Source organism: Mirounga leonina, unplaced genomic scaffold (genome assembly GCF_011800145.1).
Source record: "Mirounga leonina isolate KUSES-001 unplaced genomic scaffold, KU_Mleo_1.0 Mir_174, whole genome shotgun sequence".
Classification (NCBI taxonomy): domain Eukaryota; kingdom Metazoa; phylum Chordata; class Mammalia; order Carnivora; family Phocidae; genus Mirounga; species Mirounga leonina.
In genome coordinates, this window is record NW_023270451.1 from 62,839,483 (window position 1) to 62,861,903 (window position 22,421).

A 22,421-nucleotide genomic window follows, 5' to 3' on the forward strand; every position below is an offset into this window, starting at 1 on the left:
AAAAAAAAAGAACCCTAAATTTACCTTTTAAATTTCTTCTGCCAAGTGTGTGATTCAAAGATATTTTTACATTCAGACTTCTATCATTAGCTTTGTCTGATTACTTAACAAGAGGTTTTTGCGTGTGATTACTTCTTTCACATTCCTGAAGCATTCTGATTATATGAAATCTTCTGAATTTTTCTGTTTTGTTAAAGTTTTGACTTTCCTGATCCTATAAACTTTTTAAATGATTAATCATGAGGCTGATTATTTTGGTTACTGGAATGAAGACCATCATGCATATATTTCTAACAAATTTAAAGTTTCATATACCCAAATGATCAAGGATTATTTCTTCTATTACAAAGTCTTTGTTGAAGATTTTGAAAGACATAGTCAAGGCTGTCACTATATTTTTTATGGCTCAGTTAAAGATATTGGCCTTTATTCATCTACATACATCACTTTTATTGCTTGTAAGGTGTCGATTTCATACTTCTCCTTGGATGGAGCAATATATTCCATCACAGCTACATCTGTGTTTTTTAAGACTTATCTGACAGAAAAGCATCATTATTATTCTTGATCTATTCCCCTCAATCATAAATTATGAAGAGCAGTAACCTTTATACTTCCTTACCAATACAGTTTCTATTAGAGGATACTGCATGAGTAGCTTTATCGCGTTTCTTTTTACTAGTCTTGTTATAATAATGCCTTGCATTTATAAAGAACCTTTCAACTGAATGCCTCAAAGTACTTTGTGAAATTTAAATTCTCACATCACCCTTAAAAGATAGGCATTACTCTTGTTACGTAAATAACTTGACACTGAAGTTAAATGAATAACTAAGGAAAATTACTCCAGGATAACAATAGACACTCTCAATGTTACATCCCTCCTCCTCAATCCAACAAATTATTCCCTTAATTATTTCACAAACATTATACTAACTAACGTAGCTTTGTTCTTGCTTGGGTTATTAAATACTGTAAGAATACATATGTATGTATTTATCTATTGATTTAAGTACTGTAAGAATTTTTAGAGCCAAGTCAATTTTATTTCTGTGAATCCAGAACATACAACGGTAGGATGGGAAGGAGGAAGTTACAGACTATGTCTAAACTTGGGTAACTCCAGCTTCATCCTTAAATATATCTGATAGACATTCAATATACAGTAAGATAGAGGGTGGTGGGAATAAAGGTCAGGGCAGAGAATGAGAAGTTAAGTGACTTGTCCACTCATCCTCATGGCTATCTTAACAGAGCCAAGACCCGAGTCAAGTTCTTCTGGAAGCAGGTTTTAAACTTCTCAATTTCTGGTGCTCAAAAATTAATCTGAATCTTGTACCTTTTACCTAAAGAAATTGTTTTTGACTCAAACACTACAGATAATAACTAGTAGGGAATAGAAATACTTAGCTTTTCTGTACTCGTGCTAAACACCATGAAGGTGAATATTCTTAAGTGGCCCCAAACAGCTCCAAGATGCATAGGAACTTCCTTTCTTAATGCAGCAATTGTAAGAGGAAGTTCGTAATGGACCTGAGGATGTTCTAACCTGCTTCTCCCATGTATTAAACGAGATGAGCTAGAACCTCACTCTTCCTGTAGGATCTAAACTGTACATTATTCTGCAATTGTTTCAGTTTATCACTTGGTAAAGGAAGCTCAGGCATTCAAACAAAGGGAGTTATGCTACTGTCTACCACAATTTTGCATAGGAGGAATGAAACTGAATCAGGCAAAGTTCAAGAGATTCATTTTTTCATTCATCTTCCCAACATTAATTGGACATGTATTGCAGGTCAGTATCATTTCGCCAACATCTAATAGGTTCTATGTCCTAGGCCTCACCTTTAAAAGGAAATGGAAATACACTATTGTAAGTTTTTTACACGACACACAGTCTTCTAGTATCACTTGAAGTTACGCTGTGATGAGTTAAAGGAATGCCTAGAATAAGTTATTGATAATAAGCCAACAAAGAAAAAAATGGAACCATAAAAACATTCAATTAGTCTAAAGAAGAGAAAAAAGGGAATATAGGACAGGAGAGACGGAACAAATAGCTAAATGATAGATTTAAGCTTAACCATATCAATAAATCATAATAATGATTAAAAGATTGCCAGATAAATCTGAATAAAAAATAGAGACCCAATTATACATTGCTTAAATAAACATATTTTAAAAGTAAAGAAATAGATTAAAGGATGGAAAAGATAACATGCTAACACTGGTTTAAAAAACCTGGAATGGCTAAGATAAAGTAGATTTTAAAGCAAAGTGCATTACAGGGGATAAGGAAGGTCATTTCATAATGACAAAGCAGTCAATTAATAAAAAGGACATGGAGATCATTAGTATTTATGCATCTAGCAACAGATCTTCAAGATATAAGAAGCAAAAAAATGACAGAACAAATCCAAAATTATACTCAGAGACTAATACCAATTTCTCAAAAATTGATTAAAAAAAGGTAGATAGAAAACCAATAAAGATATGGCAGATCTGAATAATAATTTGGACTATTTGACTTTTTTGAAACACCCTATTAAACAGTGGAGGAATACAGTCTTTTTTTGTGTGTGTTTTGGTTTTTTTTTTGTTTTTTTTTTAAAGATTTTATTTATTTATCTGACAGAGAGAGAGAACAAGTAGATAGAGACAGGCAGAGGGAGAGGGAGAAGCAGGCTGCCCGCTGAGCAGGGAGCCCGATGCGGGGCTCGATCCCAGCACCCTGGGATCATGACCTGAACCAAAGGCAGACACTTAACCGGCTGAGCCACCCAGGCGCCCCGGAATACAGTCTTTATAAATGCATGCAGAACATTCACCAGATGGACCATATTATGGATGATAAACTAAGCCTCAGTAAATTTTAAAAGGATCAAAGTTCTCTAAGTATATTCTCCAATCATAACAGACTTCAATTAGAAATTAATAAGAGAACTCTGAAAAACTCTAAAATATGTGGAAACTAAATAATGCATGCTTAATAACCTATGGCCAAAGGAAAAAAAAATCAAAATAAAACACAATATTTTCAAAAGGATGAAAATGAAAAAGAAAAGATAAAAATTTGTGGGATGCCACTAGCACATTAGCAAATGAGCATTTATAGCACCAAATACCTAGTTTAGAAAAAATAGATTTTTCTCAAATCAATGCCTTCCACTTTTAAGAAATAGAAAAAGTATTATAAATTAAACCCAAGATACATAAAAGGAATAATAAATATCACAGCCCAAATAAAAATTAGCAGAAGGAACTTTATCAACTTGATGAAGGGGATCCACCAAAGAACCCTACACAGCTAATATTATACTTAATGTGGAAGAAAGACTGGATGATTTCCCCAAGAGACTGAGAACAAGATAAGGATGTCCATTTTCAGTACTTCTATTCAACAGTGTATTGAAGGTCCTAGTAGGTATAATAAGGCAACAAAAAGAAATTAAAACCATCTAGATTAGAAAGGAAAAGCAAAGTGTATTTTTAGACAACAATACTGTCTATGGAAAAACAATCTACAAAGTGCTACTACAACTAGTGAGTTTAGCAACACTGCAGGATAGAAGATCAATACAGAAAGTCATCTGTATTTCAACACACTGGCAATATCTAATTTAAAAAATTAAAATGATACCACGTAGAATAGCACCAAAAATATGAAATACTCAATGACAGATCAGGTTAAAAAAAAAAAAAAGCAAAACCTTGCTACGAGGAATGAAGCAAGACTTAAATAAAGGGAAGGATATACTATACTCATGGGTCAAAAGGCCCAATACTGTTGATCAATTCCCAAGTTGATCTACAGATTCAATGAAATCACAGTCAAAATAACACTGAATATTTTTTACAGAAAGCTACAAACTGATTTTAAAATTCATAGGAGAAAGCAAAGAACTTAGAACAGTCAAAGGAACTGGAGAATAAAAAACAAAAACAAAGCTGGAGAACTACCAGTCCTTGATATCACAGACTTATGATAAAGCTAATCAGAGCAGTGCGCCATTGGCATTAAGACAGGAAAACAGATCAATGGAACAGACTAGAGAGTCCAGAAATAGACCCAAAGATACATATACAATTGATTTGCAACAAAAGTGCTAAGGAAATTCAGTGAAGAAAGAACACCCAGATATTCATATATCAAAAAAGTAGACTTCAATCTATACATAGCTCCAGCTCTAGATATAAAAAAAAATTAACTAAAAATGGATCAAAGATTTAAATGTAAAAACCCAAAACTGTAAAACTTCTAATAGAAAAGAGAGGAGAATTTTGACCTTGAGCTAGGCAAAGATTTCTTAGATACAGCACCAAAAGTATGAGTGATAGAAACAAATTCACAAGTTGGACTTAATCAAGATTAAAAACTCCTGCTCTTTGAAACACATTGTTAACAGAATGAAAAGACAAACTATAGACTGGGAGAATATTTACAAAACACATCTCTGATAAAGGAGGTGCAAACTATTTATTATGGTCTCTCCAGACTCAAGAACAATAAGCAACTTAATTAAAAATTGGGGATTCACTAGGGCATTTGGGTGGCTCAGTCGGTTAAGTGTCCAACTCTTGATTTCAGCTCAGGTCATGACCTCAGGGTCACAATATTGAGCCCTGGGACAGGCTCCGTGCTGGGTGTGGAGCATGCTTAAGAGTCTTTCCCTCTGCCCTGCCCCCAGCTCATACACGCATGCGCTCAAAAAAAAAAAAAAAACAAAAAACGAGGGATTCATCAAAGATGACATATGGACGACAAGCATGCAAGAAGATGTTTAACATGATTACATGAGTTGTTAGAGAAGGGCAAATTAAAATCATAATGAAATAACACCACACCTATTAGAAATAAGAGATAAGTATAGTGTATGTGTCTAATATCTGTTCTTTCTGGGAGAGAGGCAGACCTCTATTACTATGGGGAAACTGAAATGTCAACTTCTGCTAATATAATCACCCACATGGACCCACCATGGAGGATGCCTATTTTTTTTTTAAATGTTTTATTTATTTATTCATGAGAGTCAGAGAGAGAGAGAGAGAGGCAGAGGCAGAGGGAGAAGCAGGCTCCCCACCTAGCAGGGAGCCCGATGTGGGTGGGACTCGATCCCAGGACCCTGGGATCATGGCCTGAGCCGAAGGCAGACGCTTAACCATCTGAGCTACCCAGGCGCCCCGAGGATGCCTATTTATAACCTGTTCACCCTCCTGAATGTGAGAAAGAAAATGCTTTCCTTTACTTCTACACTGAAGATGCCAGCCAACTCCTTAGCAAGGGTCTGAGGTAGAGTCACTAACAACTGAAGCACGTTATTGGAGGCTCCCTTCCTTCGAAGTCAGACTCTGAACGGTAAGTCTTCTCTAATGCTTCACAGCATGTGATTAATGAGCCAGACATAATTAATTGCAGCAAGAAAAAATATTTAGAAAGAATTTGTGTCATGTATGAATAATCTCTGGTCCTCCACCTGTCTGGGGTCCTGCCTCTTGTCACTGGCATGGCTCTTGAGATAGGACAGCAGAGTCCTATGACAAATTGCTACATGAATGGACTAAAGGAGGAAGGAGACCTTTTCTGTGATTTGCAGTTTCAGAGAAGCTACACTGCTTGCTAAAACTACAAAAATTACAGTCCACAGTATAGGGTGAGTTGAATTAGGCACATGAAATGCCAAATGAGTTTCCATTCCACTCTGTGGTAGAGGATGTTAATTCACTGGTCACGATAACAGTCATCCAATGCTGGCAATTTCAATAAAACTAGATATTAAGTTCTGCTTTCCAAGTGAAGAAAAATACATATCATGATTTCACTAGCAGCTTCTCTAATGCTTGATTCATATGTAGATGAATCAAATTCATATAATGCTGGAAACTTTTTTTTTTAATCCTCAAATATAAATTTCAACTGTTTGGAGTGAAGGAAAAAACCCTAAAGTCATTTTTACTAAGTTAACTGCATATTTATTTTTGAAAAATTAGGATGCTTACTCCAAAACATCTGTAGTCTACTCCTAATTTATTACTTTGTGTGTTGAAATCAGAAGTTCTATGATGACTGTGTATAAACCAGGCAATCAGAGAAATGTTTAAGCTCGATGGGTTCTAACCAGTTATATATGGGATATCCAATTAAATATGCTAAGTTTGGCTAAAATAATTAAAGTAGCTCCTAAAAGTTTTAACATTAATGAAGAACTTAGAGAATTCAACTCACCCAAAGCTGTACAAATGAGAAAAACAGAAAAGGATATGCTCCAGAAAAACTAGAGGGGCAAGAGAGAAAATCAGACTGACCAGTTAGACCTCCTGATGGTATTTCTCTCCCAAGAAGACAGACCTTTTAACACACTACTATATCACTTCTCTCTTGTCAAGTTTCAAAAACAAAAATCATGCATATTCTGACCACTCTTCAGATAGATCTCCTTTGATGCTTCGTAAAGCAAACAGAAGAAACAACTCAATGAAAAAGGCAAATATAAGCTAATTTTTACTTGCTACACTAAGCCATTACAAGCTGCTTGAAATATTTCATTTTAATGGAGTAATCAATTCAGCAGTTCTAATTTATCTTAATATTTAAAATGTATCTGAAATCAACGACCAGCTGCTGTTTCCATATAGTATTTGTATTTGTAAAACAAACATGATGACTGTCACTGTGAATTATGAGGTATCAACATCTCAAGAAATGGTAAATAGAAGTAGAGCTATTCAAACAGAAAAAGTGAGAGAAATACACAAAATGAAAACCTTAATTTCAAGAACATTACTACTCTCAAAATGTATATCTAAGAGGTAAGCAAACTGTTAAGTCTTTTGCTATCTTAGAATATTATTTAATCAAATTAGAAGAACAATGATCTGGCTCCACTGCTTTGTAAAGGAAAACAGGTTCTCGGATTTGTATGAGTCTCCATCCTCAGAGAGGCAGAAGAACCAGCATCCTTCTGTGTATACTGATGATATGGTACCAAGGCCATCAACTCAAAGTGTATGAACAGACACTAGGCTTTTTCTAACAACCTTTAGAATGTCTTTATAGCAATGCTTCTAAAACTAAAAAGCCACTTAGGTGGAAATTTTAAAAATTCATTTTGGGGGCGCCTGGGTGGCTCAGTCAGTTAAGCATCCAACTCTTAATTTCAGCTCGTCATGCTCTCAGGGTCCTGGGATCGAGCCCTGCGCCAGGATCCACAGTCAGTGGGGAGTCGGCTTGAGGATTCTCTCTTCCTCTCTCCCCCTCCCCCGCTTCTGTTCTCGCTCTCTCTCAAATAAATAAATCTTTAAGAATCAAAAAAATAAAAAAATAAAAGAATTGAAAAATAAAAATTCATTTTGTACTCAAGAACACCTTTGCAAGTTTAAAAGTTACTAAGGAGTGCAAGAATTCATTCTGAAAGACTCAATGGAAACCTCACTGTCCACAAATAGATGTCCTGTGACATAATTATTTAGATCTTTATATGGCTATCTAAGTAAGCCTTGCTTTTAAAGTTTTAGGGACAAAATCATCTTTAAATATTTTTTTATTTGAGCACAGTTGACACATAATGTTACATTAGTTCTAGGTGTACAAACAGTGATTTGAGAAGTTGATACCTCATGCTGTGCTCACCACAAGCATAGTTACCATCTGTCACCATCCAGCACTATTACAGTATCATTGATGAACTATATACTTTTGGGTGCTTGACTGGTCAACTATTTGCCTGCTAGGACAAGCCCATAATATGAAAAATTTGCTATTTTTGCCTCCAGGTATCCCCTAAGGCACCGGGTGGAGGGTTGGCCACCAATTCAGATGAAAAATCTCCATATGCCACCTCCATTTCCATAAATAGGTATTTGCACCTGCCATCTACAAACAAAATCTGCATTACAAGCACTTGCCAAAGAACCTAACCTTCAACTGCCCAATGCCTACTTAAATTTGAACTATCATTTTGCAAAACTATATGCTAGAATAGATTTTTCTTTTTTAAAAAAAGATTTATTTATTTATTTGAGAGAGAGAGAGAGAGAGAGAGAGTACATGAGAGGGGGGAGGGTCAGAGGGAGAAGCAGACTCCCTGCCGAGCAGGGAGCCCGATGCGGGACTCGATCCCGGGACTCCAGGATCATGACCTGAGCCGAAGGCAGTCGCTCAACCAACTGAGCCACCCAGGCGCCCCTATAGATTTTTTCTTATCCCTAGGACTTACTAGTTCTCAACCCTGGTTGCCCAGTGATGCTTTTTGCACCAGTGCTTCTCAACCTTATATGCACATACTATCTCCTGAGAAGTGCTTAAAATACTGTCTGGACTCACCCCAAACCAACCAAAAGAAAAGCGTGGGCTCACGTGATGCACTCCCTAAGGAGGTTCTTATGCACACACAGGGTTGAGAATCACTGTCACATATAAAAGCGCAGCCAGAGAGTACTGTAATAAGAAGCAAACCCATGGCATAAAATGATATAAAATGTATTAAAGAACTATGCATAAAATGACATTAGCTTAAATAATATCTCGTTCTTGCATTAAGCCATGAAATTAAATTGGCCCGCACTCATACCATAATTTGTTAAATACTGCCAAATTTCTTCATCTTATCAGGTGTACTATTTAATGATTTAGAACATAGGTTTTGGGGTCAGACCACCCAAGTTCAAATACTGACTCTTGCACTTGCTGAGTGGTCTTAATCGGATTCTCACTTGTCTGTCTCACCATGAAATGTTACTACCATTCTTAAAGAGGATTAGATGGGGTGAGTGGTCTGATTTCTTTCCTTGCATTTAAGTTTCATCTATGTTGTTGCATGAGTTAAGTTTATTATGGATGTACCACAGTTTATCCATTCCTCTACTGAAGGACCTCTTACTCCTCCAGTTTTTAGTGATTATGAATAAAGCTGTTATAAAAATTCCCATATATTTACTAATAAACCCTTGTGTAAATACCTAAGAGGGAAACTGCTGGGTGATATGGCATGTCTATGTTTCACTTAAAAAAAAAAAAAACCTGGCAAATTGTATTCCCAAAGTGGCTGTTTAGTTTTGCATTTCTACCAGCAGAGATTAAGCTTCTGTTGTTCTGCATCTTTGTCAACATTTGTTATTATCAGCTTTCTTGTACCTTAGCCATTTTATCAGCTGTACAGCGGTGGTATCTCCTTGTGGTATAAATCTATTTTACAGACTGTGTTGCTCATCTTTGAATTCAACTGCTACGCAAAATTTTAATTAGAAAACTTCACTTTAACACTAAGATCTCCAGGGGCGCCTGGGTGGCTCAGTCGTTAGGCGTCTGCCTTCAGCTCAGGTCATGATCTAAGGGTCCTGGGATCGAGCCCCACGTCGGGCTCCCTGCTCGGCGGGAAGCCTGCTTCTCCCTCTCCCCCTCCCCCTACTTGTGTTCCCTCTCTCGCTATGTCTCTCTCTGTCAAATAAATAAAATCTTTAAAAAAAAAAAAAACCACTAAGATCTCCAGGTATCTATTTATAAAAGTTTAGACTGTAAATTTCAGATCATGTGAGCCCTTTTCCTTCAAATTAAAAAACAAAAAACAAAAAACAACCTATTCCTGCTTCTCAGTATAAAAGTAGATAAATACACAGCAAACATTACCAGTAGCTCCGTGACCCAGAGAGGATCACCAGCGTCTTCTGCACACCAGTGTATACATCCACGGGCTCAGACTATAACCCATCTAAAGATCCAAAGTTCAAAGCAGGAATGAGTCAGGTATGTTTGAGGAACGGAAAGAAAGCCGAGTACGAAGGAAGGATGATAGTAAGCAAGGTGGCTGTAACAGGAGATGAAATTAGAGGAAGAGGTCAGTTCATTTATAGCAGGGTACTTCAATGTTGGTGTGTGTGGAACTTGCCAGGAGGCCTCGTTAAACAGACCACAGCACACCACCTTCAGAGTTTCTGGTCCAGCCAGGCCTGAGAATCTGCATTTCTAACGATTTTCCAGATGCTGCTGATGTTGCTGATCCAGGGTCCCACCCTGAGAACCATTCTTGGGCATGCTACACTATGATGAGGAGTCTGATTTTTATTCCAAATAAAAGAGAAGACACGGGAAGATTTTAAGGGCGGAATGATGTGATTTGTTTTGAATTTTAAATAGATCATACTGGCTGAAGTGTGAAAGCTAGATCAGAGGGGACAAGATGATAAATGGCAAAGTAGTAAAGCAAACTATCACCAGCAAGGAAGGATGGTGTCCTGAATTAGGGCAGAGGAGATACTAAGATGTGGATATATTCGGAATAAATTTAGGGAAAGCTGACAGAACTTGCAAATAGATAGCAGTATTATGTATCAAGGTCACTGGCTTGAAAACTGCCTCTCTGAAAGACTTTATGGGGGTGCTAATCATTAAGTTCTATTTTAGAAATATTTAGTTTGAGATAACCATTAAATGCAACTAGAAATACCAAGTATGCAGGCTGGATATGCAATTCGAAGCTCCAAGAAAGAAAAATAAAAAACTGGAAGTCGGGCGCCTGGGTGGCTCAGTTGGTTAAGCGACTGCCTTCGGCTCAGGTCATGATCCTGGAGTCCCTGGATGGAGTCCCGCATCGGGCTCCCTGCTCTGCAGGGAGTCTGCTTCTCCCTCCGACCCTCCCCCCTCTCATGTGCTCTCTCTCAAATAAATAAATAAAATTAAAAAAAAAACAACTGGAAGTCATTAACACATAAATCATCATTACAATCACGGAACCTACTCAGATCATCAGTATAGTTCAACGGATCTCTAAGTAGGATGATGTTGCACAGCTCCATTCAGCAATGTCTGGAGACATTTTTATCATCTTGATTTAGACTGGGTGAACTACTGGCATCTGACAGAGGCTACGGATGCTGCTAACTAAAGCGTTCAGAAAAGCTCCTAACAACAAAGCATTTTCCTACTCAAAATATCAATAGTGCTGGGGTTCAGAAACTCTTGTACAGAAAGAAAAGTGGTCTTATATGAAGGGAGCAAAGGAGTATGAGGCCTTTCTCAGACCTACAACTGACAGGAAGACATACCACTTACATACCCAATTTAAAACCTGCTTAGGGGCGCCTGGGTGGCTCAGTCGTTAAGCGTCTGCCTCCTGCTCGGGTCACGATCCCAGCGTCCTGGGATGGAGCCCTGCATCGGGCTCCCTGCTCGGCGGGAAGCCTGCTTCTCCCTCTCCCACTCCCCCTGCTTGTGTTCCCTCTCTGTCTCTCTCTCTGTCAAATAAATAAATATTAAAAAAAATAAAACCTGCTCAGATATATATATGGCCAGTGGAGAAATGAATTAAAAATATCTAAAGAATTACATTATAGCTTTAGACTTAAAATGGCTGCTTTTAGACAGTACAAAATAGTTATAAAGCAAATAGGGTAATTAACGTAATAATAGTTTAAATGACAAGTACTGATTCATCAATCCGTAAAACCAAATGTAATCTCCAGGGCTCTTCAGTGAGATTATGCTACCTCCACACTTTTGTTGAATGAATCAGTGCACAAATACGTAAGCACATGAATGAATGGTATGGCTTAGCTCGTAAGTCTTAACGAATACATTTAATAAGGAAACAGAGGACGAAATTGGGAATGTGACTGCTGACTCTCAATTTCTGGAGTGTGGGTACAGATTCACAAAATCCCTAGAAATGGAAAAACTCTAAAGGGGACAGAAGAGAAGGATTTGAAATGAATAGAAATCACAACTTCGGAGAAAAAAAATTCCAATATACCCAGTGATCCCAGTATCCTTCAAAATCTAGCACCACACAAGCGGTCAATCATCACCAGAAATTTTCAAGGAAGATTTTGAAAGGCTTTAATCTCTGGAAAATACCTATCAATTCAGTCTTCAGGTCTGGGTAAGAGAGATCCATGTTACAGAAGATAACTTTATAGCCTACTCACTGAAGCCCATCTACTTTATAAATCAGACTGCAGATAATCTTTCAGACAGAGAGGTGTTAAGATCACAAATCTACCTGAATCTTAATGCTTTTAACTGCCAAAAGAGGATGAGTATAGTGGAGAGACACTAGCATTAGAGGATAAATATATTCCAGGTATGAGGTGAGTACAGGATAAAAAATTCAATGTTAAAAGATGTGTGAAAAAGAGCTTCTCACAGGGAAAGCAGGAGAGGTAAGAGAGAAGTAGCCTTAGATATTCTAATCAGTCTAATCATAATGGACCTAAACAGATGACTTCAAATATCAAGATGCTTTTAACTCATGGACAGAAATGTTTAAACGAGAATTACTTCTCACCAAGAAGGACAAGTTTGCCTGTACCATTCAGATCCACTGAGCAGTACATGTGTAAGAAAAACGGGTCCCTATTATCTTATATATGCAACCTTTACATACCCAAAGCCCATCACACTACTTTCTAAGTCATTGACAATTATGTTTAAAAAACTGGAGCTGTAATCTGGGACTGTGGAAAATTACAAATAAATTATTTTACGTAGTTTATGAACAGAAAGTTCACACGCTACATACTGGTCTACTTTAACTGTGAATCGAAAGAAGTAAAAATGTGTGACCTTGAACATACAGGGCTGAGTACAACTCACCCTTCCCAGTTCTTTATCTTCAAGGGCCAGGACCCCAGTGCTTTCCGTGAAGAGTTTTACTTTGACCACAGGCCGAGGATGGGTGGTGGTGAAATCACCTTGAGTTCCCCATCTGCAATAAAGTCACAAAGATTTTCTTTAAAATGCAGCATTAATTTTTTTCCAGACAGATGTATCTCCTTAGAAGGCCCATTAAGCCAATACAGAATCTTTTGTGGCTCAATGAGATTTTTATCTTTGCTTTTGTTTCTGACAGATGGCACAATCAAGAAGAAAAATAATAAGTTTTACAGCTTATAATAATTCCAAAGCTGTTCCAAAAATTAGCACATTAGAGTATAAAAGACAGTGTGCAATGAGAATTTAGGTTAAGGTAAAGCATTATATATGTAGTCACTGAAATCTATTATCTATTCAAATACAAATTATAACCCCATTCTTATAGATGCCTAGAGAGAAATCGCTAAAAGTTTCTTTATATAAAAGACAGTTTCACGGAAAACTTTTTTTGCATGCTGAAGACTTTACCCTATCACTTCTTGGAAAGTCTTTACCAGATATTTTATATTTTAAAAAGCGGAGGTAATTATCTCAAGTCTATTACTTTATATGATTTTTAAAAGCTCCTATCAAAAGGAAAGAAATAAGCACTGTAAAAATATGAACGTTTTGCAGTTTATTTCCCAACACACTCTCCTAGGAATGGAGTAAGTCTGTCGACATCTGGCTTTTCAAATCATCATAACAAAATAACATTTTTCTTGGCTTATCTTTTAATTAGTGGCATCTCAGCTTTACCACACACCAATTCATCCTAGCGTATTTACAAACTCAACTGGCACACACCTGGTATTAAAAAATCTTATCAATATTTCTCATAACTCTGAGATCACAGACACGAGATGCAGCAAAGCAGGAAGAAAATGCCATTGAGAAAAACACACAAAAGTGAGATTAAACAAAATAAGGATCCCCGCTACAAGTAAATCGCCATATAAAAATACAGGTTTTCTTATATTGTTTTAAAAAAACAAATTTACCCTTTTAAAGGCATTATCTGAACTTTGTTTTATAAACCATATTCAGAAAGCTTGGGAAATACAAAAAAATGGAGGAAAGTCTAATAAAAATTGAATAACTGTGACGTCTTCCTCTGCAACCACAGCAATGATAACACTGTAATATGTGTACAGTAAAGCAGAGACCACTTCAGTGACCGCGGAAACTCGTATCCAGACGCCATTTGTTCTCCGAAATTAAAGTCATATGCCAGAGGGAAAGGACAGATTCAATTAGGATGGAAAAGCAGCTTAATTTTTATTTTAGACTTCTAGAAAGGGGTTAGCAAAGAATTTTTGCCATTTCATAGAATTAAGATGGCCTGAGATAAAGTAGAGCTCAACTAAGACTAAAAATGAAAAGGGATTCAGAACCAAAATAAGGGAGAAACATTCTCAATTTTGTGTGTGGGATCTTCAGCCTTGAGTGGTCAAGGCCATCCAGATGACAATTCTGGAGTAGATTCCCAGGACATACTCGTCTTTATTTGGTGTCATGTGATTAAATGTGGAAAACTAATCCTTCGAGACATTTTCTTTACAATTGAAATCAAAGATTTGTAGTAGCCATGTAGACACAGCCTAACAGGTTTATATAGAATTTGTTCATCTTTTAAATTAATTCTCCTCATAAAAATTTGTTATTTTTTTCCTCTAATGTCAAAATCCCCCAAAAGTACTTATCCTGTTCTATACGATTGTTTGTAATTCCCCATCTATAGCAATATGCCGTTCTCCAAAGAGAAATATACTGACAACCATGTTAACCATCACTGGGGGACTTGATGAGTTTCATCTTTTAACCCCATCTCCCTGCCACTTTACGTGAAGGGAAATGCGTGCTCGCTTTGGCAGCACATATATTAAAATTGGAACAATACAGACAAGATTAGCATGGCCCTGCACAAGGATGATACGTGAAGGGAAAGGCGCTGCCAATTCTGTTAGAATAAGACAAATAAACAACAATGCATATGTAAAGAATTGTGCTCACTCATGATCCTGGGAACTCCCAGAAAACTGCCTTTTACCTCAGATCCTTCATAAACACACATCTTCAACAACTATTCTTCGAGGGCTCAGGACAGGCCACTCCCGTATATGCCATTTTGGCACATTATCTTGAATTAAAGTTACTTAAGTGCAACAAGGATACTCTGACTCCTCCATTGTGCCCCTGAAAGCAGGAAATACATCTCCCACATGAAAGATACCTTCTCCAGTCACCCGTAGTAGAAAATATCCTTATTACCAGAAACAGGGAATTTAGGGCCAAGGAGACTGTATAAACAAACCTCATTACTTCCTTACTAACTTACCATCCCCAGAGCTCAAATTTCTCTGTCAATTCTTCAAAAATTTATTGTTTGTCTAAGAAATATAAAAGCTGCCCTCTTGGTCACTTCTTTGAGTCTCATATTTCATTTACATACAAATTAAATTTGTTTTTCTCCTGTTAATCTGCCTGATGTCAATTATTAGACCAGCCAAAGAAACTAGAAGAAAGGAAAGGTTTTCCACCCTTACATCTCTAAATCTTTATTCACTAGACATCTCTCATCTACTCACTAAAAACATTTTATTATGTAAATCGTATATTAAGTGTCCAAAAATGAGATACAGTTTAAAGAATAAAAATCAGCATTCCCACCACTCAGATTAAGAGGGAGAATATACCAGTATATCAGAAGAGTCCTCTTTGTGCCCTACCCTGGTCACATCTTCCTCTCATCCCAAGCCCACACTACCACCAGAGTAGCTAGGATTCTGGGTTCTATATTAATAATTGTCTTAAATTTCTTTTTTTTAAAAGATTTTATTTATTTTTTCATGAGAGACAGAGAGAGAGAGAGGCAGAGGGAGAAGCAGGCTCCCAAGGAGCAGGGAGCCCGATGCGGGACTCGATCCCAGGACGCTGGGATCATGACCTGAACCGAAGGCAGACGCTTAACCATCTGAGTCACCCAGGCACCCTTAAATTTCTTTTTAAAGGGAATATTTTTAGCATTTTACCTCTAGAGGTGATCACTGCTCCAGGTATCTTATAGTTGGTCTTTCATGGGTAAAGGAAATTCTCTTCCTAGTTCATTAGATACCCACAAATAAATCAGAGTATGTGTTTTATACTCATATATCAGATATGTGATATATATTATGGTATATCAGTTATGTCCTGGATTTTCTATCACAGATGCAGGTACATTTTATGGATGGTCATAGATATATCATAGATATCATATATATCAGATATAGATCATAGATCCTACCTATCTGTAATCCAGAAATGAATGCTCTATTAAAATTTTTCCTGTACCTACTGAGATGATTAGTAATTGTGGTGGTTCAACATTTTCTTGCTTTTCAAAGATAAACCTATTTCCTTAAAAAAAAAAACAAACAGATTTAGAATGCTGTAGTTTGGCATTTTGTATCAATATTCATGATTGAGACTAGCCTGCAGATTTCCTTTTCTTTTTCTTGTATATATCCTTGCATTGTCCTGTTTTTGTTATGCTAGACTTTTTGATGAGTTGAACAGTGCCACATTTTTATTATCTGGAAGATTCTGTAAAAAAAAAAAAAAATGAGAATTATCTGTTCTTGGAGTTTACCCATTAAGCTGTTTGGGTCCAATGTTTCTTTGTGGGAAGATATTTGCTACTGATTCTATTTCTTCACTGGTTATAGTTATAAAACTACTCCAATTTTCTATTTGAACCGATTTTGATATATTACTAGAAAAAGTTATTTCATCTAAGTTTTTCAAAAGATTTTGCACAAAGTTGTAAAATATCTCCTCTTTTGCATCTATAGTTACATATTTTTTTCATTCCTAATATTTTTTCCATTTTTAACTTTGACATAGGTTTGTCTTATTATTCTTTTCAAAGTACTATTGCTTGACTTTGATGATCTCCTCTGTTACATGCTTGTTTTCTATTTCATTAAACTCTGCTTTTTTATTTCACCATAATTTATCCGCGTTAATTCTGCTGTTGTTTTACATTTTTAACTTGAAAGCATGGCTCATTAATTTTAAGCCTTTCTTTTGTTCTAAGCATTCAAGCTTAGCATTGTAAGCATTTCAGGTTATAAATTTCCCTTAACCACTTTAAGTACAGTGTCCCACAAATTATTATTTTTGTTATTATTTAGCTGTTTACAGGCGTGTTTCTAGAGTTTATAAATGAAGTTTTACTTTTTCCAAGTAAGTCCTATGCTTATTACATTGGGTTAAATAATAGAACTTGCAAGATACTCATCTCCTGAAATAACTGAAACTAGTTTTTATATATTCCAAAATATGTAGGCCTATATGCGTGTGTGTGTGTATGTGTTTATGTGGGTCTTTAACTCTTCCATGAGTATGTGGAAATAAAAAGTGTTCTCCATTGTGGGTACCATGTTGTACATGTGGCCATTAGGTCAAGCTTGTTAACTGTGCTATTTAAATCTCTTTTATCATTACTGATCTTTTGATATCCTTTATATAGCAAGGTAAAAGTATTATCTGCCATCAAGATAAGAGATTTTGACAACTTCCTTTCATATTTTTGTCAACTTTTGGTATTCTACTTGGAGATATAAAAATATTTAATAGTAATCATGGCCTTTGAATATGCACTATCTTTTATCATCTGAAGGCCATGATTATTTTTCTACCATTAGACTTGTGTAAAATTAGAGAATACTATGCTAGGAATGGTAATATGGTACAAAACATGCTTAGAGAAGTCACACAAGGAACCTAATCAACATATTCCAAGTAAAGCCAGTAATTTATTAGAAAATAAAGAGCTAGATGAAGTTAATAGGAAGACATTAGTAATTTAGAATTTGGAAAGCAATCCAGGATATCCGTTCCGAAAACTTATGCCAATAAAGGAAGGCTCCAGGACTATCACAGGGCCCAGGAGGCAATCCACAAGAATTTGTCTACTTAACAAGGTCTGGGACTTCCTGAGTCAAGGGCAAGGAATACTAATGGCCAGCGCCTGTGAAAGGAGAGATAATTAAATAAAAAACATGCTTTCAGGCAGGGAGAAGCAAAGGCACAAGGATACCGGCAAATCCTAACTGTAAAAGCCAAAGGACTAAGCTTTTATGATATTTGACAAAAATGTGCAATTTTAAAGGGGTGCATAAATATAAATATAGTGGTACTTAATAGTCCTTATAAACCCTGACATTCCGGAATACAAAATGCACGCCCTTGATAATTTCTCTTATAAAAACTAAAAGAAAGATATATACAGTTAGAAAATACTTATGAATTCTACAATAAGTGAATTAAAAACAAAAGTCCTCCCTCCCACCCTACCCCCCAAAAAGGCAAGGAAGGAGGAAAGAAGTAATAGGTGAATATTTTCAATATTCACCAAGATATTTCCTTGTTTTCTACCTAATTGGCATGTTTAAACACTTTCAGGAATTAATACCAGTTATTATCTTCCCACTATTTTCTCTGTATTATGTGATAAAAGAATACATTACCCTTGCTGTCAATTTGCTTTGACTCAAAATACATTGCCTTTTTCTACTTCTATGAATGTATTATTTATGAGGATTCAGACTTCCAATGTAAATCTTCAAAAGATAAAATATCTACAAAGCACCTTTATGAGGACAGCAGGACTTCCTGGCTATGAAAACAGAGTAGTTCACATACCGACTGAAATAACTGACATTAATTATGTATTTGCTATTAAATTAAGTATACTGGAAATTTGTACCATGAGCCAAAATATATGTACATGTCTATTCATCCATTAAGGCTATTTCTAAGAATTTGCCCTAACGAAATAATCATAAATACTGGAAAGACTATAAGCAGGAACATATTCACTATAGCATTTTGCATAAAAGAAAAAGCAAGCAACTGAAATATCTAATATGAAGGGAAGATCATGTAAATTATGTGGCATACAATGGAATATTTTGCTGCTACTTAAAATGATGGCTATGAAGGTGATATAAGGCTAGGTGTGATGTAAAGTGGTGGTGGGGGAAGGACACAAAACAATCTGGGCCTCTTCTTTCAAAAAACTTACTGAGTACTTCAAATTTGCCAGACAACACTCTAGTGTCAGCAACCAAAGTCTCTATTCTCTTGGAACTTATATTCTAATAGATGATAGACATCAAATAATTTGAATATATACTGTAACATATATCCCTCTGAACCTTGCCTTGCGTTCCTGACATGCTTCTAAGAGTATCTATAGAACTAGATTCAAACCGTGACCTAAAAGGATTCTCAAAAATTACTAGCGCATTTGTTTCAATGTTGAAAATCATTAACAGTGCAACAGTTATCAAAAATCATCCAAATCCCTTGATTCAAAATTGTTATTGTGACCCTATAACACATACATGATGACAGAAGCTAAAACTTACAAATAGGCTCAAACTACATTCCTTATCTCTCCATCCTTTTATCCAACTATGTGACAGGCATATAGGGAAAGGGCAGGCATTAAAAAAATAGTAATAAAAAATCAAGACAACAGATCCTGTCCTGGATGAGCTCAGACTGGTAGGGAAGACAGACATATAAACTCATAAATATAATGAAGCCAATCATACAGAATTGAACAGGGTTCTAAACTGCACTTTTAAAAATTACTTCTAAGACTGAGCATTTTCTCTGTATTAGTCATCTGAATTTCTTTTATGACTTGGCTCTTTTATTAAATAGCTGCCCATTTATATATTACATTACGCTTTCTCTCTAGTAGGCTTTCTTTTGATTTGAAAAAACCTCTAAAGATAAAGACATGTGCTGTTTCTGATACCATATATGGCAAATATTGTCACAGCTGGTTATTTTCTATTTAACTCTTTTCATGGCTTTTTTAAATGTATAGTTTAAAAATATTAGATAGCCATGTTCTAGCACTTTTATTTATAGTTCCTGATTTTGACATCCTGCTTAAAGAGTCTTTACTTAACCACAGATTATATAAATATTAACTTTATTTCTTCAACATGTTTCTACTGTTTAAACCTTCAAGTTGTCTAAAATTTAATAGTGATGTTAAATGGCATTTTACCTTAATTTTTCATCTACCCTGATCTCATTTAGTTTAGAAGTCAAATATATTTATGGTATTATTATAAAAACTGGGGTTTGATGTTGAACTTTGTCCTAAAGATCGATCTCCTGAGCTGTGCTATACTGTTTGAATTCTTGTGGCTTTATGAGATATTAGGATACCAGTTAGAACAAGAAGCAAACAGACACTTCCAACTTACTATATTTCTATTCAATAAAAAGGGAGTGCTCTCCATTTATTAAAATCTATCCTAATATTTTTTTATAAAGTCTTAAACTTTTTTCTACTATGTAGTTCCTACACATTCTGTGTTAAAGTCATTTCATAGTATTTTGTATTTTGGAATTCTAAAGAATCTGTGTCCTTTATATTGTCTGAAAATTGCTGGTATACAAAAAAGTTATAAACTCTTTTTACAAATAACAGTTTTGCCTTATTTTCAGTCTAGTGATTTTTTTTTTTTAAGATTTTATTTATTTATTTGACAGAAAGAGACAGAGCAAGAGAGGGAATACAAGCAGGGGGAGTGGGAGAGGGAGAAGCAGGCCTCCCGCTGAGCAAGGAGCCTGAAGTGGGGCTCGATCCTGGGACCCTGGGATCATGACCGGAGCTGAAGGCAGATGCCCAACCACTGAGCCACCCAGGTGCCCCTATTGATTGCTTTTAAATGATGTTTTCCTTACCAAATTACCATTAATTCTATTACAAAAACTGAGTTATTAAAATAATTAACAATAATCTGTAATTCCAAATACATCATTTATTTTATAAGAGAAAACATGAAATAAGGATCTAACTAGAGGGACGCCTGAGTGGCCCAGTCGGTTAAGCATCCGACTCGGTTTTGGCTCAGGTCGTGATCTCAGGATGGGAGACCGAGCCCCTTGTCTAGCTCTGTGTTCAGCGGGAAGTCTGCTTGGTATTCTGTCTCTCTCTCTCCCTGTGCACCCCCCCTGCTTGTGCTCTCTTTCTCTCTCAAATAAATAAATCTTAAAAAAAAAAAAAAGATCTAACTATAGGGAAAGAAAGAAAATTCTTAAAATAACTGCAGCATGAAAAATATTAACAATCCAACACAGATTATCATTTTCATAGCAGGCATTTTAAGATTAAAATGATGTAACACTTATCTAAGGATATTTGCCTCAATAAAGTTTAGGCTAACTTAAATATTCAAACATCAGATATTTGGTCAAACTCTTCCCAAGGTTTCTGCAATCAATTTCATATAGGTCTGAGGTCTCTTTCTGCTGTCCTACAGGAGATTTGTCCCCCAAACTGATTTAGATTCACGTAATTCATGATAAACCGTCAGGATTGCTTTGAATTACTTTTAATTACTCATATTTGGTGACAAGGTAGATGAACACTCTTCACAAGCTCTGGAAGAGGGACCAAGAAGGAAAAGCAAGGCTTGAGAATGGGATGCAGTGAGCTGATCACAAAGGCCTGATGCTATGTATCCTCAGGAGTGTCGAACAGTATCATGTGCAGCTCTATGCAGGGGAGCTTTAGTAGCCTTTAATTGCATAAGAAAAGCTGTATCCCTTGCCTATATCTGTTGGCATCTTTCTGTCATTGTCCTGCTCACAACAGCCAGGAATGCACTACAACTATTCTGAAACAGATGTGTGTGTAAGACAGGTACATTCGACTTGTAAAATATACAATGTAAATGCGAGATGTCACTATTATAAATATACAGGGCTATCTCTTAATTGAATAACTTAAGATTGAGAAGTTTAAAAAGAATTACTAAGAGTCTGTTATGTAAGTAAAAATTAAACACAACATTGAAAGTGTTCTAAAAATAATATTAAGCACTGAACAAATTCTTTTAAATTCAGCATTTCTTATTAATATGAACAATTAAGACAGTTTTATGGAAAGCTCTTTTAAAGCAGAAGACACTTTTGGAAGAGCAGCTTTTGATATTTAAAAAGTTCAACATTTCTATGTCATTTCCCTGGGCCCAACTGTATCCGTTTATCAATTACTGATGGACTTAAGCCAAAGAAAAAGGATAGAACAGTGAAGATAACTACACATTTCTACGGAAATGTGGACAGCTGGTGGCATCATTTACCATGGTCAAAACTACAAGAGGTGAAGGGACATATTTGAAAACTCAAGTGTCTGATTCCAGTAAGTTGCTGGAAATTCAGGTCTGCACTTTAGCTACAAGCCTGCAAATAAAGATACAGATTTGAGAGTTATTCACAGAGGTGATAATAGAAACTACAAGAATGAATGTACATATGAAGGGTGTCCATTAAAAACTCCATGATGGTAGGAATTTGTATCTTACAAATCCAGGCATATATATGTATCTCTATCCATGTGTGTATGTGTGTACCTAAGCACAGTTTTTAAAATTTATTTTTAAATAAATGGGATATTCAAATTGCTCTATAACTTGTGCTTTTACAGAACACTACATATTGATCTTATCAATACATGGACTTTACACAATTTTAAGACAGTAAAGCATTCCCCTCCCCCCCTTGTATGGCTGTGCCAGAATTTGTTCGATCACTCTTCTCCTGATGGACCTTAAGGTTGTTTCCAATCTTAACTACTTCAAAGGCACCTGGGTGGCTAGGTCCGTTAAGTGTCCAACTCTTGATTTCAGTCCAGGTCATGATCTCAGGGTCGTGAGATCAAGCCCTGTGTCTGGCTCTGCACTGGGCATGGAGCCTGCTTGGGATTCTCACCCTCCCTCTT

General features: G+C 36.1%; 1 protein-coding gene and 1 non-coding gene across 12 annotated transcripts in view; one reads left to right on the forward strand and one right to left on the reverse strand.

Annotated features, from left to right (window-relative positions):
* CADPS2 (calcium dependent secretion activator 2) overlaps positions 1 to 22,421 on the reverse strand; it is a 516,958-nt gene that overhangs the window by 234,878 nt on the left and 259,659 nt on the right. For all 11 annotated transcript variants that reach the window (XR_004682085.1, XM_035021019.1, XM_035021016.1 and 8 more), the window contains one exon: positions 12,584 to 12,695. Coding sequence is in view for 10 of the 11 variants with exons in the window: in XM_035021019.1 (XP_034876910.1) it covers positions 12,584 to 12,695 (112 nt within the window). In the remaining variant the exon portion in view is untranslated. The remainder of the gene's footprint in view (positions 1 to 12,583; positions 12,696 to 22,421) is intronic.
* LOC118021480 lies at positions 14,481 to 14,585 on the forward strand. The gene has a single exon (XR_004682200.1). It is a non-coding gene; the product is annotated as a U6 spliceosomal RNA (small nuclear RNA).